This window comes from Cheilinus undulatus, linkage group 2 (genome assembly GCF_018320785.1).
Source record: "Cheilinus undulatus linkage group 2, ASM1832078v1, whole genome shotgun sequence".
Lineage (NCBI taxonomy): Eukaryota > Metazoa > Chordata > Actinopteri > Labriformes > Labridae > Cheilinus > Cheilinus undulatus.
In genome coordinates, this window is record NC_054866.1 from 7,521,377 (window position 1) to 7,539,571 (window position 18,195).

The 18,195-nt window shown below is 40.3% G+C and overlaps 1 protein-coding gene across 4 annotated transcripts in view; it reads left to right on the top strand.

The window, feature by feature from the left end:
* The window catches only part of fli1 (Fli-1 proto-oncogene, ETS transcription factor), an 89,846-nt gene extending 73,145 nt beyond the window's left edge, over positions 1–16,701 (top strand). For all 4 annotated transcript variants that reach the window (XM_041802757.1, XM_041802768.1, XM_041802777.1 and 1 more), the window contains 4 exons: positions 7,704–7,763; positions 9,407–9,466; positions 11,521–11,568; positions 11,763–16,701. In XM_041802757.1, coding sequence (XP_041658691.1) covers positions 7,704–7,763; positions 9,407–9,466; positions 11,521–11,568; positions 11,763–12,292 — 698 coding nt within the window. In that variant the 3' untranslated portion in view covers positions 12,293–16,701. The remainder of the gene's footprint in view (positions 1–7,703; positions 7,764–9,406; positions 9,467–11,520; positions 11,569–11,762) is intronic.
* Positions 16,702–18,195: the final 1,494 nt, after the last annotated feature.

Consider the following 18,195-nt stretch of genomic DNA (forward strand, 5'->3'; position numbering starts at 1 on the left):
AAGAGAACCAATGGCTGCAACAATGGGGCGGCCAGGGCGTGTATGGGTGAAACTTTTGTGGATTTTGGGGAGAATGTAGAGGACAGGAGTGACTGGACATTCAACTACCATGAAGCAGTGCTCTTGTTTAGCAATTTCACCCATTTCCAGGAGGGAATCCAGTTTGTTTTTTATTAGCTGTTTGAAGTCTAGCGTGGGATTATGATTGAGTCTTGTTGTTGAGACCTGTTGTTTTTGTGTGTCTGGCGAGTCCGGTATGGTTCTCTGGAGGGAGGTCTTCTTCCCTCGCCTGCATTTTTTTCCGGAAAAATGCAGGCAGACCTCCCCCCAGAGAACCATACCGGACTCGCCAGACACTCATCGCAACCCTTACCTCTCCTTCATCTCTAACTGGAGACGATACATCAATGACATCTTCTTCATCTGGACAGGTACTGAGGCCCAACTGAAAGAGTTTCACAACTTCATTAACACAAACAATCATCATCTCAGATTCTCTATGGACTTTAATGCATCTAAAATGAACTTCTTGGACATTCTCATCTATAAAAACTGTAATAGACTAGAAACCAACCTGTACCGCAAAAGTACAGACAGAAACTCTATACTGAATGGACAATCATTCCACCCCATTCCTCTCAAGAAAAGTCTTCCCATCTCTCAGTTCAGCCGCATCCGTCGCATCTGCAGCACAGATGAGGACTACCAGGCTCAAGCCTCAGACCTAGCAACACGGTTTGAACAAAGACATTACAAACAAGAATGGGTTGAACAAGCACGCAAGCGCTTTGACAATGTAACACAAGATGAATGTCTCGATAAAACTAGAGTCAAATCTTCTGAACAAAGAATCAATTGCATTGTTCAATATTCTCCTCTTAGTAACAGCCTGCAGTCCATCCTTAATAAACACTGGAATATTTTAGCATCTGATCCATCACTCATAGGTTTCACTACACCACCACGCATTGTTTACAGAAGACCACCTAACCTCAGAAACTCTTTAGTACGTGTCAACCTTCCATCTATTACACAGCCTCACTTTTTACAGTCCATCCCCTCTGGTAACTATAGATGTGGTAGTTGCCCCCAGTGCAACTTCACCCATAAGACCTCCATCTTCAACCACCCTCGGACTGGGAAAGTCTTCAACATCAAAGGTGTCATTACCTGCAACACCAGAAATGTCATTTACATGCTCAAATGCCCTTGTGGCTTAGCATACGTAGGTAAAACAACAAGAGCCCTGAAAACGAGAATCTGTGAACACAGATCCAGCATTCGTAACCATGACAGCAACAGCCCAATTGCACAACACTTCACAATCTGTTCACACAGTGTCTCCACTCTTAGATACTGTGGCATTGAACTGGTTAAACTACCAAGACATGGAGGAGATATCAATTCGATTTTGTTGAAGAGGGAGGCTTTTTGGATTTATACATTGGACACACTGTCTTCAAGGGGGCTCGATGAGGACTTTGATCTTAGGCCTTTTCTCTAACGACTTTAAGGATGTTGTTGATGTGCTTATCTGGTCCTATTGTTTGTGTGGATGTCATTCCCCCAGTCAATGACTGAAATGTGTACGTTGTCTGTTTTCCATTTACTGTGGGATAGATATTTACATTTAGTCACTACCTGTAGTATGAATATTTTTATATGGTTATTACGATAAGATTATCACTTGTCTTTAATTGACAGGGGTAATTTACTACTACTTTTTCTATATATCCTTTGCATGTCACCATGATGAAGATGGTTCTCACCCATATTGAGGTATTTTGGACTCACTTCAAAGTCTTTGATCATAGACTGTGATCTAATAGTGTACAATTGTCCAAAAATATGTGACTTGAAAAATGTCTACAGAATTTAATATGTGACTTGCAGATGTGTATATATTTCTTGGTATGTTTTATCCTTTCACTGACATTATTTTGTCACATGACTTGTCAGGTGATCCAGACCATACATATATGGAGGTGTATCCCCTGTATCTCATTGTCTGATGAAGGGCTTAGGCCCGAAACGTCACATGTGGTGATAATCTTTATTAAATAGCCCTTGGAGCAGCTTCTGGTGTGCGGACTCATTTACCTGTTCTACTTGATTCACTCTTTTGGTCCAGCACCCAGTGCTCAACTTTATGGGATGTGCGTGCCATCGAACTTTTCTTTGCACTACAGACATAGATGTAAAAGGCACTAATAAGGATGTCTTATAATGCAGGGTTCCCCTTCAGTAAGGCTGAGGTGTAGTTATGCTTTGATCCACAGGAGGGCAGTATTGTACAGGGTTTGAAGGGGACCATACATGAAGATGAAGCTGACGATGTATTAAATGTCACTGATGGCTCTCTGGTGTGGTTTTATAAGGGTAGTAGGTCAAGGTTGTGTGTTTGAACTCGACTACTCTGTTTAGTTTGGTGAGACATTGGGGACAGAGTACAATATAGAAACAACACAGACACACAACGCTGTAGGGAGAAACAGATGCTCTGCAGAGGACAGTAAGTCTAACAACTGTTTTTACTGATGCCAAACTCAGACTGCATTAAGACCTCAAATTCAGCATTAACATCTACAAAGTCACAATTAGAATCAACTAATTATTTCATTAACATCCACAAATGTGTCCTTTACATCTACAAATTCAGCATTAAAATGTACAAATAATGCATTTCTAACCTTCAAATTCCTTATTTACATCAAAAAATTAAGCATTAACATCTATAGAGTCGCAACTAGAATCAACAAGTTTATCATTAATGTGCACAAATCTGTCCATAACATCTAAAAATTCAGCATTATAATGTACAAATTATGCATTCATACCTTAAAATTCATCATTTACATCTACGAATTATCCTGAACATTTAAAAATACAGTATTATCATCTCAAAATCAACATTACCATCTACAAATTACTCATTTATTTCCACAAATTCAGATTGAAAATCTGCAAATTCAATATTAACATCTACAAATTCACCATTAGGGCTACAAATGACACATATATATCTACAAATTCAGTATGGACATTCAAAATAAAATGTGACCAAATATGTTGATAATATGATCAACTTATTTCCTATTTCATTATAACTACAAACACCAATATCAGGTTAAATAAACAACAATAAAAACTCATCTGCATTAGAAAGAGTAATGCTGGAGGTAAAGGTATGTAAATCAAGGGCTGGAAAAAAATAGAGATTCATCTTCAGTTTGTACCTTTCTGTGATTGGCGGACCTGTGCATACAGATGATGCTGCTTGCAATGGCAGTGCTTTTTCTAATACATAACCAGTCTAGTGGTGCCAAATAAAAGCCCTCAGTGTCAGCCTTTTTTAATTTTTACTGTGCTCACAGCGCTGAAAACAGTTCAACTTTTGGAGCAGCACTGTGCCCGCCAATGTCACCTCTACCTCTTTGACCAATCAAATCAAGAAAGGGTGGGATATCTACTCTGTCAATAGAAATTTCAATGGAGAAACTAACTAGCAATGTGCACAGTTAGCCAGCTAAGCAGATAAATTCAACATCAAAGTAATTAGTTAATCTGATTATCTAATATTATAACAAACAGGCTTGCTCTCCTAGTCAAATACTCTTTGAAAACTGTAATCAAGCCTCACACCACTAATAGCTGCTGTAGCCTCAGTAAATCACAGTTAAAACCTTTTTATTTTTTTACATTTTATTTTATTTTATTTTGCACATTTAAAAAAAATACATAAAATGACAGAAATAGATCTACAGTGCAGAAAGAGGCTGGAAACTCATAGAGCTTATTTTAAGCCTCCACATAATACAATTTAGAAAATGAGCACAATATTACACAAAATCAAAGAAACTCAAAGTAACATACAGTAACATTAAAAGCATATCAAAAACCTTCCTTGTAGAATTGTCCCTGGCTCTTTGCCAGACATAAACTTGAGAGGCTAAGTAGTTAGCATGTCATAAGAACAGTTCAATACTTTTAACTAAAAAAAACAGAATAAAACTGTAGGCTGTTGAGGGTTATAGTCATGTATAAACCACCTGGTTGAATTGATACGTAACAACATCAAGCATGATAGAGGAATGAAAGCTAGTGGAGCTAGCTGCTAACTTTAGCCACACTCTACTCGGCACAACAGCCTGACATAAACATACGGACACAATGACGATGACAATAATGACAATGATGAATGTTTTGTCAGCATTTTCTCCACTTTGGATGAGTCGGTTAAATGCAATTTAAATGCACGTTACCCAGATATGAAAACAGTCACCTAGGAGCATCGCTGAAACGAACCAGATATCATCATTCAAGGGTTAAATTTCCATGTCTAGAGTTGCCTGATGCAAGAATGGGATGCATGGTTTTATATTTGATTGAATAAGGGAGCTATCTAAAACAGACCTGTAAATAAAATACAACCAAGGAAAGCAGAAGTCAGCATTCATAACCTTGCAATAATTAGCGCTGGTGCAAAAACTGGAGGCCTTCTGCGGTCACAGGACCTTCATTCACCATACAATGTTTTGCCATGTTGCTGTTATTCCCAAACCTTCAGACTGAAGTAAAAAGAGAGTCAGAATAATCTCAGACTGGAAGAGTAACATCAAGAGGGACTTGTCAACATAAAATCGAGACCATTTACGGAGGCACAACACTCACTGCAGGGATCTAACGCTTAAATTCATCTTATCATGAAAGTCCCAGGGTACTTGTAGCTCCCTTCAAAGTCTACCTCCTGTCCCTTGATGCTCTGAGAAGCTGCATGAGGCCAGAGACTTAGAAACATCGTTCTTGTCCTAGTTTTTATCACATGTAGTCATAGAAATGTGCTGTTATGGACAAATGAGCTACGTAGAGATCTAAATGGAAGCTAAAGAAGCAGAAGGGTATTGGACTTAATCTGCAGCAAATATTAAAACCAATTGGATAATGTTATGTGGCATTTGTATGAGTATGATAGGATAGATGCTCAAAGATGGCAGTTTAAGTTGCTCAATGTTTGGTAGCTTGTGAGCTTGCAGGTTACATAAATACAGTGGTTAGAACAAAATTGAGCATAATTTAAAAATGCATAAATATTCATGCTTTGCCAACAAACACCTACGCAGACAAATAAAAACACAAACAGCGCGTTTATTGTCTGGGGTATGCATGAGCCCTTTCTTTTAAAATGTTCAAAACTGATCATTGTATCTTCATAGCATGTACCTGATGCTCTTTATAAGGCATATGATGCTTCAGCTTACATACGCCAGCCGCTGACCCAGAAGAAATCCAACGTGTGCTTTGTTACAGCGAGATGAGTCTCTCGCTGTTAAGATTTTTAGAGATTGAAACTGTCAGCTTTGATCGTCAGTAAGCCTGCTTCTCAAAAATTCCACCTACACTGATGGGAAACAGGATTGCCTCTTGACCTTCTAACAGCTTGCTTATCTCAGCAACAAGCTCTGTCATCCCCATTACATCGACTCTATTCGCTGCCCTATGGGAGAAACACTGCTGACAAAAAGATTTTCACATCATGATAACCCTGTGAATAGCATGTTGCACAAAACAGAGAGTGTAAAGCATATCTGGCCATAGTAGGCATCATGTTTCCCAGTGTTCTGGCAACTGTTTGAACTATTTTAGCCTGAAATAATAGAAAGGGTACTGGCCAGGTGCAGACTGAGTATACCAGGGTGTTTTTGAGACGCTGCCAGGGGAACGTTGCATCCTCTGTTTTATCTGCTTGTGTCAGAGTGATTGATTGTTACTGGAAGCAGTCCAGCTTCACTCTCAGTGGGGTTTGAAGCGCAGACACACAGCAGGTAGAGCTCATGCAAACTGGGCCGGTTTGGCTGTTTGACAAGGTTTGACAAAAGCAGCTTGTGTAGGGAGGGGCATGAGGGTGAATATTAGGAGCATGTATTGTCTATGTGTGGCTGTGTTGTACGTTAATTTGCACAGGCTCTTTTATTTGTGGTTGGAGTGTTGCAAGCTGCTGAACCAACCGTACCCTGTCAAAGATTGTGCCATCATTTACCCATCTCACTGTGCCAAACAAAAACCACATTTCAATACCCAGATATCCTGTGAAGAGCACCTTGGACCATATTTTGATAGATTTATTGATGCCACCTGGCAGCGGCTTTCTAGTTGTTGCAGTTGCAGTCATTTGTTAGGCTAAAAAACTGTGAAACAAAATAACACAGGTTTTCTGTCAAACATCTGCTAATTTGTGCAGCTTGAAGGTGTTTTGACTTATTGACTCCCCTATGGCTAGTGTTGCATACGTACATATTTCAGACCTGACAAAATATTTTGAGTACCACTTGTGCTGTATGACTTTTTTTTTGCAGATTTTTTGCAACTCCTCTGCTTTACACACAGTAATTTCCCCATTCGCTGGCTGGAAATTACTTGATAGATAAACGGAAAGAAGAGAATTGCACTGACTGGAATGTGTGTGTGGGTGTGGGTGTGTGGGTGTGTGTGTGTGTGTGTGTGTGTATATATATATATATATATATATATATATATATATATATATATACTATATTGCCAAAAGTATTCACTCACCTATCCAAATAATTGAAATCAGGTGTTCCAATCACTTCCATGGCCACAGGTGTATAAAATCAAGCACAGCAACTCAGCCACCAAGTGGTAGGCCACGTAAAATGATGGAGCGGGGTCAGCAGATGCTGAGGCAAATAGTGCGCAGAGGTGGCCAACTTTCTGCAGAGTCAATGGCTACAGACCTCCAAACTTCCTGTGGCCTTCAGATTAGCTCAAGAACAGTGGTAGAGAGCTTCATGGAATGGGTTTCCATGGCCGAGCAGCTGCATCCAAGCCATACATCACCAAGTGCAATGTAAAGCGTCGGATGCAGTTGTGTAAGGCACGCCGCCACTGGACTCTAGAGCAGTGGAGACGCGTTCTCTGGAGTGATGAATCGTGCTTCTCCATCTGGCAATCTGGTGGACGAGTCTGGGTTTGGCGGTTGCCAGGAGAACGGTACTTGTCTGACTGCATTGTGCCAAGTGTAAAGCTTGGTGGAGAGGGGATTATGGTGTGGGCTTGTTTTTCAGGAGCTGGGCTTGGCCAGTGAAAGGAACTCTGAATGCTTCAGCATACCAAGAGATTTTGGACAATTCCATGCTCTCAACTTTGTGGGAACAATTTGGGGATGGCCCCTTCCTGTTCCAACATGACTGTGCACCAGTGCACAAAGCAAGGTCCATATAGACATGGATGAGAGAGTTTGGTGTGGATGAACTTGACTGGCCTGCACAGAGTCCTGACCTCAACCCCATAGAACACCTTTGGGATGAATTAGAGCGGAGACTGAGAGCCAGGCGTTCTCATCCAACATCAGAGTGTGTCAATGTGTGACCTAACGACCGCATCATTCTCATTCATGACCACTCATTTAGATTGAATGTTTTCACCCAGAGAGGGGCGGGGCCAGCATTGTTTGGGCAAAGTACCTCAGACTGATTACTCTGATCAATCGGCCCTCTGGGAGCCCCACCCTTGTTGGTTTCTGTTGATAGGTTTGACAAAAGCTCTTGTCACCAGGCTCGTTCACATGTGAAACTATTGATAATACTCTTCAATTTGGAAGACGTTTATTTATTTTTCAGTGCTCTTGACTCATCACGCTCCCCACTCGCCCATTCACTTCTTTTTTTCTCTCTATTTTTCAGACTCTTCATATGATGCTGTACGGCGGACAGGATGGTCAAACAACATGCACAGTGGCAAAGGTGAGGAATGCATTTATGTTCAATTATATCTTCATAAGCAGGATTAAGAAAATGCTGTTCAACCTCTAAAGTCAACATTGGTGAATCTATTTACATGCAAAGTAAAAGTGAGCTACAGCTTCAGCTTAATTAGGATCGACCCGTTTTTAGTCAGAAAATTCAGTCATAATGGTTTGAACTTTGGTTACAGCAGCAGTGATAGTTCAGGTTTGGCAATCCAATCTCATCCGCCCTGATTCATTTAACATGCACCATTTGAGGAGTGATGAGTGAAGCCCACAGGTGAATGCCGGGAAGGTGTATGCAGGTTGAAAACTAGGGTGCAGTACTGATGCAGGGCAAGGCTGGCAATGGCAGAGCAGAGGAAGAGACCAGAGATGTTGCCGCTGAAATAGACTGCCAGTCGGGAGGATGTTTGTCAGGTGATTGGATAATAACGCACTATGTCAAGTGTGAAATCAGCCCAGCTCAAGTTGTCTGCCTGAATTAGCTTGCAGGCTCGCCAAATTACCATCCTTGTCCCCGTCTACATGCACAGCAGGAGCACTGATTTATTGACAGGAGCGTGTTCGACTCTGCTAGATGATGATATGCCCCCTTTCAAGGAGTTACTGTGGACCTTCTTCCTGTTTACCTTACTGACAAGCTGGCCATCATCAGCATCAGCATCAGCTGGCCTGCTATATGTCAGATGGTAAAAATATGAACACATTTTACAACCCCAATTCCAGAAAAGTTGGGGCCCTTGAAAAATGCTGTGTAGAAAGTAATTATGTGCATATCTCATAAACCCATATTTTATTCAACAACATGGAGACATATCACCATTTCATGAAAAATATTAGCTCATTTAAATTTGATAGCAGCAACACATCTCAAAAAAGTAGGGACAGTGCCATGTTTACTACTGACTAGCATCCCCTGCTGTCTTTACAACAGACTGTAAATGCCTGGGAAGTGAGGAGTGCAGCTGCTGGAGTTTAGTAGAGGAAGGTTGTCCCATTCTTGTCAGATGTAGGATTCAAGATACTCAACAGTCTTGGGTCTGCTGTACCAGATTGTTTTATTTTACAACACCAGCGTTGTGCTTTGTGCTTTACTTTTGGTGCAAATGAGATGAAAGCTACATCTGTAGCCTATTGTGAAACCCAAACAGAGACCATAGTGTGACTTCTGCTGTTACTTCCAGGTCAAAAGTTGGTGCAGACTGTTGAGCATGTAAAGTAGGCCTAGTCCTGTCTGGTCAGATTGAGGTGGAGATGTACAAGGTTTAATTGATCTCCAGTTGCACAATCTAGTTGTGTTAGACCAACTTCGAACAATTACATGAGTTGCATTAACATGCATTTTAAACATGCTGTTTCATTCAAAGTTATGCGATAATTTGACTTTTTTAACTGCATGCATACATACTGACCACAAAAGCGTTTCCAGCATACACAATGTCTAGACGTGTGGGACAGGCTCCTAAAGATTACCACCTCTGTTGTCAGAACGTTAACAGACAGTCTACAGAAGCCAGTACTACTGCCTTATTTACTTTGGAACTGTGCTGACGTGCATTCATGTTGTGAAGGGTGGTTATCTGTAGCCAACCTACTGATGCTGTCTCTAAACCTTTCTATGTCTCTCTCTTTCTGCAGGCTCACCAGTTGTTACCCAGAATGTGACTAAGACTGCAGAGCAGCCCAGAGCTCAGCCAGGTATTGGCTTAGATTCTTTCATGATCAATGTATATTTACACAAAGTCAACAAAGCTATAAGCTGTAACTCTGAAGCAGGAATTCCATCTTGCTGTGTAATTATATGTCTGTTTAAAATGGATTTTTACCCTCAGTCACTAGAGTTTGGTACTAATTAATTTAAGCTTATTTTAAGAGCTATAAAATTTGGTGTATGAGACACACTTTCATTCCCTATTTCTACTTTTAAACTAGCTTCATCCTACATAACAAATCCACCAAAATCAGCATAAAATTCTGAAACATGACCATGAGTGCAGCTGCCTCCATCACCCATCTCACTACCTGATGTGACTGAAAACTCACTTCTATTATTGCACACAATAATCACAGCTCACAATGTGCTATAACACAGTAATGCAGACCAGACCAGCAGGGTAGGCACCAGTTTTCTCCCTCATAAGGTCATAATCCTGCATTTAAAAGGGGGTTTACTGAAGTCAACCTCAAGGAGTGGTGCTTTGACTGAAAAGACTCCTCAGTTAAAGACAATATGTAGAGGTGGGTAACGTGATTCCTGGACTGAGTCTGACTCACTACAGTCACTGCAGGCTTAGCTAAAGATGTACAGATGATGTACTATGCACACTGTGATCTTTGCTGAATGAAATTGAAATTGTCACTCAGGAATAGTCAAAATCAGTGTTTGTTTGTTGTTGTTTTTTTGGGGTGACTCCAAAAAACACCAGGGGCTTTCAGACCAGAGCGGCTTATAGTCTGCATTTATGTCGCCAAACCAATCATTCTTAAAAATGCCATATGGTTGTAAACCCACAAATTAAAATGGGCTGTGGACACCCTGATAACTGAAGATTTCCCCAAGTTTTGATTTCAAAAGCTGCTTAATATTCAAGTCTTTTTGTGCTTCATTTAGTGTTACCATCTTTAGTTAAACCTTAGCTCTGCTATCTCAACAGGTGAGATTTATGAGCTGCAGTTTCACTTCATCGCTTTTCTCCAAAGCATACAGATGGGCAGACATTTCAAAACTTATCCTACCTTCACATTCAGTCCATATGACTTAATTTGATGGAGAACCGTAACTGTAAGCTGTTTCACTGATGTAAAGTGCAACCCATCGACTTAGTTACCCAGCAAGCCCCAACATCAAGCGTAGCTGTTGCGTAAAGGTAAAAGGTCACCACGTGTTTTGCGGGATCAAAGATGCTGAGTCAAAGCCGACCTTCTCGCCAAGAAGTAAAGTCTAGTCTAAAACACTATCGTTATACATTTAAGCATTTATGCAAAATCGATGTGCAAGTTTAATTGGATGAGTTAGTCAAGCAGAAACCTCCATATGGACAGATGCAGATATGACAATGCATTCAGAATTCAATTAGAGTTAGTTCAGTTACAGTTTACACATCAGTAGCATGAAACTGAATGAGGGTGCAATAAAGGCAGTAGGTGATAAAGGATGAGGCTGGAGTGGAGGTGAAACTTCGCCTTTTTGCAGCTTGGCACTTGACTTCAATTTCCATGCTTCATTTGGCATTGCTTGTTGTTACAGCAGTGACCAGTCACTATGTTCACAAGCATAGTAAAGTTAAGCTAAAGCTATAGCTCGATTAGGAAGTGTTATTGTCATTGTCCCCGTGTACATGCACAGCAGGAGACTGATTTTTCCCCTTTTCAGGTAGCCTCTGTGGAACTTCTTCCTTCTGTTGCTTGTAAATTAGGAAGCTGCAAACTGGACACATTTTAAAATCTCTTTATTTTGGACATACTCTGTGCTTTACTTAAGGTGCACATTCAGTGCACACTATCCTTCCATAAAGTCAGATGACAATGTGATGCTTAGCATTTATGCTTACTAACTTTGTAGCCCAACTAGGAAACTGTGCACAGACTGCCTCATCCTGTCTGCTCTGAAATGTGTACATCCAAGAGTAGTTGGATTAACATGTTTTCATGCATTTTCAAAAGTCTGCTTTAAGTTGCACTAACAATAGTTGGACTTTTTTAACCTGCATATAAAAATACCAAATCTAACAAAGCTCTCCGTTTGTTCACAGATCCTTACCAGATTCTGGGTCCAACCAGCAGTCGCCTAGCCAACCCAGGTAAGGTTTAGAAAATGCCAAAGTCTCTTTAATGCCTTTGCTGTGAATAGGCAGTTGCCTTAGAACGTTTTTTGAAATGTCCTTACATTTAGGCCTAGGTGAATGGATAAAGGGATGCCTGGCTGTGAATAGAGGATGAATGATATTTATTTGAATGTTACTCCATAGTGATGACTGTTTGTGTACACCGTCAGGCTCAGGTCAGATCCAACTGTGGCAGTTCCTCCTGGAGCTCCTGTCGGACAGCGCCAACGCCGGCTGCATCACCTGGGAGGGCACCAACGGAGAGTTCAAGATGACGGACCCAGACGAGGTGGCGCGGCGCTGGGGCGAGCGTAAGAGCAAGCCCAACATGAACTATGACAAGCTGAGCCGTGCGCTGCGCTACTACTACGACAAAAATATCATGACCAAGGTGCACGGCAAGCGCTACGCCTACAAGTTTGATTTCCACGGGATCGCTCAGGCACTGCAGCCGCACCCCACTGAGTCCTCCATGTACAAGTACCCCTCGGACCTGGCCTATGTGCCTTCCTACCATGCCCACCAGCAGAAGGTCAACTTTGTATCCCCTCACCCTCCATCCATGCCCGTCACTTCCTCCAACTTCTTTGGACCCACTGCTCCGTACTGGAGCTCGCCCACTGCAGGCATTTACCCCAACCCAAATGTGCCCCGCCACCCTAACACCCATGTGCCTTCACACCTGGGTAGTTATTACTAAACACCTCCATCTAACCATTGAAAGAAATCCCTTCCCTCCAATGAAGTCCACGATTGCTGACCTGCACTCCAAATAATGCTGAACCAATGAAGACTTTGTTGAAGAGGATTTGTCCTCTGAAGGAATTCTGCTCCTGATGAAAGAATGATGAAAATGAAGGAGATTTTTTTATCGTAAGAATCTGTAAACAACTGGATGCTATGGTCCAAAATGGAATACTACTTACCTTTTACAAGACTAGTGACTTTTTTAATGTTTTGTATTTTTTTCAGATATGCATCTGAGTTTCCTGTGCCTTCTCTTTCATGTTCTCCTGAAAAAAAGCACCGATAGGTGCTCCCACCCAAAACCTTTAAAACCCAAAGCCTAAAGCCTGGGTGAACAGCTCCATTCTGTCTGCCTCTTTGCGATCCTACAGTACCAGACATGGGCCTAATTTATGGGTCTCAATCTACATCCTCAGTACATTATGTACATTATGCTATAAAGCATCTGTCTTTTCCGCTTGTCTACTGCCTTACTGGGTTTTCTTATTCCCACACGTCCAACCTCCTGTTTCCACTGTCTCTGTTTGCTTGTCTGTCCATCTGCATCTTTTATGTGTGTGGAGAGTCTTCTGAAATTCGCTGGACAAGGGGAAGCTCTCAAATAGATGGACTTTTCTCAGCACTGAATGAAATTTGGCAACTGGAATATGCCATTCACATTTTAATTTATCCTCCAAACTGGAAGGCTAGAGAAGAGTTAACTGCCAGTGAAGTAAGCGCTGTATGTTTTGCTGACCTGGGTCAACCTAGTGACTGATAATGCTCCCTGTGTGTGGTGAGGTGGCTGATGTACACAGTGGGCTCCAGTGTGCCGGGGAAGCTGAGGCGGGATATAATTGAAGTCATTTGCAACAATAATTCAACCCAGGTCGGATGTATTCAGGGGGGCACACAGCAGCCTATTAAATGTTTGCCATGATGCCTTTCAGCCATGCCATTTCCAGATGTGTTGTTGCTCGACCATGTCAGTATTAATGTGAATGTCTTCTGGTTTGTGAATTGCGTGTAAAAGGGATACCCTGCAGCAAAATCAAAACTTGTCAGATGTTTTTGAACCCTCCCTCATTTTGCTTGCTGCTCACATCCAAACCTTCCAAAAACAAACATCCAGAAGTGATAATGTGGATGTTATCTGCATGCAAACTTTTTTTGTGTGTTTTTTTATTTCCATCCAGAGTGCCTTACAGTGCCATGTGTGCACGCTTTTAAAATGTGTGTTATAAAAACAAACATATCTCTCACAGTGCCTGAACTGCTGTTTGTATCATATTTCAGTTCTTAAGACAATAAGTGCATTACGTGGAAAATAATACTCATGATTAGATATCTGCACCAGAAATCTGACAACTTTTGATTTTGGATTGCACTCTGACTTTAAAGGCTGCCACACCGTCTCCTCTCTCCTTAGGCCAGTCAGGACCGCAGAGGTCAGTACAGAGAAGAGGCTTTGTAGTAAATCCTGTTAATGGACCATTAAGTTGCATTTTACCAGGGCTGGATCCTAGTTAATGAGCAGCATGGGTGTTTGAATGTTAGTTTCTCACTGATCCACAGGTGCATTTAAAAACAAATGAATATTGTGGAAAACTTTATTTGTTACCTGTTCTTTTTTGTTTTTATCTTGATGACTAGAGCTCATAAAAATCAGTAATCCAACATTTCAGAAGGAAGGAATACATAGGACCAAAAAAGGACTTATTGGTAAGATATGCTGACCACATTTTTGTATGAATGCAATGTGCCGGCAATCAGCCTGTGGCACTGCTGAGGTGTTTTGAAGCCCAGGTAGTCTTATCAGCCTTCAGCTCGTCTGTATTCTGTATAGTCTGTATCTGGTGTCTCTATTCTTTAGGGATGAAGATTGAAACAGTGAGGTTCTGGTTTTTTTAGATCTCTCTGGGCTTTTTATTTAGAGAGAAGGACAGTGGGTAGAGCTGGAAATAGGGATGAGAGAGTTGGAGTGAGACTTGCGAGAAGGAGCCACAGGCCTACACGAACCCTGGCTGCCTGCAGGGCGTGACTTTTTAATTCAAAAACCCTGCAAATCAATAACATTTTAGCAAACGGATACTGCTGTGGGGTCTACCAGGCTCTGTGATCATTATCAGTGCTGTCAGTTAATTAAAAAAATCATCTAATTAATTATGGGCTTTATAGTTAAACACAGTTAATGGCATTTGTCAACATTTGAGAAAGACTTGTAGATTTAAAGATAATATTAACAGTCAGAAAAGACCTGACTCTGAAGGGCACCAAACTTTCTACCAGCTTTTAAAACCAGATAAGTTGAGACCAAGGACAGACTATCCACTTACTAGTTAATCTAAGATTATAATAATCTCTAGAATATGGATTTTATCCAAAACATTATAAAAATTAAGAGCACAGAGAGTTTTTACGTGTTCCAATTGAAGCTGCTTGGGACCGTTGTGTGATGACATCAGAATGAGACTAATCAGCATATATTTTCACCTCCGTGATTTATTAATCTAAATTAAATGAACATTTTGACAGCACAAGTGAATTTTTATGACTTTCCTGATTATCACTTGAGTAAAAACATTAATCTGTTTTTGCAAGCTAAAAATATATATTCTCAGAGCAGTGCTGAAAGTTTTTTTGTACTAAGTCCCTTTATTCAAAGATGATAATCCACTGTTGAAATCGGTGGTGTGATCTGCAGAATGAAAATTCATTTGTAGATCTAACAACCTCAAAGACAGTTTTGTATGATGCATTCAGGTCTGCTTGGAAATTACAGTGAGGCCATTAAAATGCCATGATGCTTTCAAATATCAATTCAAGAAGAACAGAAAAGACATGAAAAATGCCATTTTAATTCATTAAATACAGTTGTGAGTATAAGAAATGTATATACAGTGCTTAACAAACCTAAACAGATTGAATCATAACTTTTTAATGCTCTTCTCAGCTTATACCACTCCTGTTGTAAATGTAATTTTCATCTTTTCACCTGTAGGCAGGCGCCAAGTCCTACTGGAAAAGAAAATCAGAATTTCCCTAAAGCTTTTCAGCACATGGAATTATGAGATACTCTTAAATCTCTTGGTAGACTGCTGCATAGTGATCCACTTTAAGAGAAAGTCAATATTTCTGTGTCCTAACCTTTATTTTGATTGGTTTTATGTAATATTATAGTATTTTTTGGATACTGGACATTGCATATTCATTGTCTATAAGTTGTAATCATCATCAGGGTTAAAAAAGAAAAAGGATTGAATTTATTTCACCTTATGTGTGATATATCTAGAATAAAGGAAAGTTCCCCTTTTTGAATTAAATTACAGAAAATAAATTTCCATGATATCCATTTTTAGATGCACCTGTGAAGCCCGGCCAAATGCATATAAATCTCATTTTAAAACATATCCATCTTCAGGTGTTTTCGTGGCTGCAAATGTATTCCTTTAAAAAAAATGAATGACTTAGGATAAGTAGTTTATCAGAGAACAAAACCAGCAAAATATGACAAGACAAAACAAAGAAATCCTCAGATTCGCAAACGCTGTGCGTTTGTCAGACCTATTTTTTATTATTTTATAAGCATCAGACAACTAGGCATTAAAGCAACTTACTGTATAAATTATGCAGAGTTATTTTCATATGTGACACAGTATAAAAAGTCAAGAGAATTAATACGAGTTGACCTCGGTCAAAAAATGCAAACCTTGAAAGTCCACTTCTGCTAAGTAGTTTGTTCAGCATTGAAGCGTTTTTATATCTGTACATTTGGGCAATACATGTTACCATTTATTTCTTGTAATTTTTATAAGTCCTGAATTATGGTTCTAAGTGACTTTATGCACAGAAGGTATTTTCTTGTATTTCCAAAAGCTAAATAGCCTGCTTGAATAATTATCCAATAGCCAGGGATTCCTTTACTCTGTATGCAACGTAAGTTTATAATGGATCTTCTCCATTGTGGATTCCTTTTCACACCAAACAGCCCTGGGATTGGTTGCTTTACCTGATGAGTCAAGAATGTCAGGTAATTTATGCAGAATTATACAATCATTATTGCTAATCAGAACCAATCTCTCCTGGAAATGTATAGCTTTAAAGAACAAAATCAAGGAGATGTATTTGTAGCATAAGGAAATTATTGCGATGAACCCTTCATTTTCATGTTTCATGAGCATTATCAATGGAAAGGGATCTGTGCTACTTCATATATGCAATGTATTTTGGATATCAAATATATATATATAAATATATGTGTATAATTTTACAATTAACCAGTGTATTATTTTTATTGTCATTCCTGCAATGTATGAAGTATTACCTTTTGAAAAAGGGCTTTTGTATAGGAAATGTGACAAAATAAATGTTTTTACCTCTCAAGTCTTCTTCTGTCGTCTGCCATCATTCAAGTTCTCGAACAGATGATGAAGTTATGGTAGCGTTTCAGGGTCATTTGGAAACAAAGATTATAAAAAGCTGTATAAATTGAGCATATAGCATTAGTTCAGGTGGGAAAGGATTAAGCACTACCATAAGTGAGATCAGCTGACCTCACAAAAGCCCTCATCAGCTGGTGGCCAGCTGATTTGCTCCAAGCAAGCTATAGGCTAATCACTCTTATGCTGCCTTATTTAAGCTGCTCTTACCTGGTCTCTCCAGAAGCTGCTCCTGAAACCCTCCTCCACCCTAGCTCCTCCTTCAGCTTCTGACCAAATCAATGTGATTCTGTTGTCATTAGTGCCTGCTCTGCTGTTTTTTTTTTCTTTCTGCTGCTTCTCTCCCTGCCTCACGTTTCTCTTACCAGCAAAGGAAGACCAAGAATGTGTGCTGTTCCTGTTCAGTGCGTTCCATGTAGGCTTGTGGAAGGGCAGGGGAGTCCCTGAACAGCCACACCGCCAAACATAAACAACAGCATTAGTCCTGATTCAGTATAGCCACATATCATGGGTGTTTCTTGACAAAGTGGTCCTGACTGAAATGGTAAAATGGACCACAATTGTATCCTGTGCCTTAAACTCAACTAATGATCCTTTGTGATGCCCCATCCTCTTTGATAACTGCTCTGACTGACTCATTTCCAAGTAAAAATATGCAATTAAAATTAAATTTGAATGATGATTTAATTTATTATGGGATAAAGCCATCCAAACTTACATGGCCCCGTGTGAAAAAGTAATCCCCTCTAGTTAAAACTTGAATTAACCATGATTGACCACATCTTTTGGAAAGCTTCCAGAAGTGTTGAATCCAGAAACCTTAAATAGAATCTGTCTGACAGGCTAAAAGGTCTCAAAAAGACACATCGTGGTGCACTCTAAAGAAATCCAAGAACAGATGAGAAACAAAAGCATTGACAGCTATCAGTCTGCAAAGAGTTAGTCATTTCCAAGGCTTTGGGACTCCAGAAAACCATCGTGAGAACTATTATCCACAAATGGAGAAAACTTGGAAAAGTGGGAAACCTTCTCAGGAGTGGCCAGCCAACCAAAATTACTCCAAGTGTGCATCGACGACTCATCCAGGAGGTCTAAAGACCTACAGGTCTCACTTGACTGAGTTAAGGTCAGAGTTCATGATTTAACGATAAGAAAGACACTGGGCAAAAATTGCATCCATGGAAAAGGTGAAAACCACTGCTGACAAAAAGAACACAAAGGCTCGTCTCACATTTGCCAGAAAAACATCTTAAAGATCCCCAAGACTTTCAGGAAAATATTGTGGACTGTCTAGAGAAAAGTTGAACTTCTTGGAAGGTGTGCAGCCCGTTACATCTGGCATAAAACAACTGTGATGGTCCGGGGCTGTTTTGCTGCCATAATTGACGGACTGATGAATTCTGATCTCCACCAGAAAATCCTGAAGGCGAATGTTCAG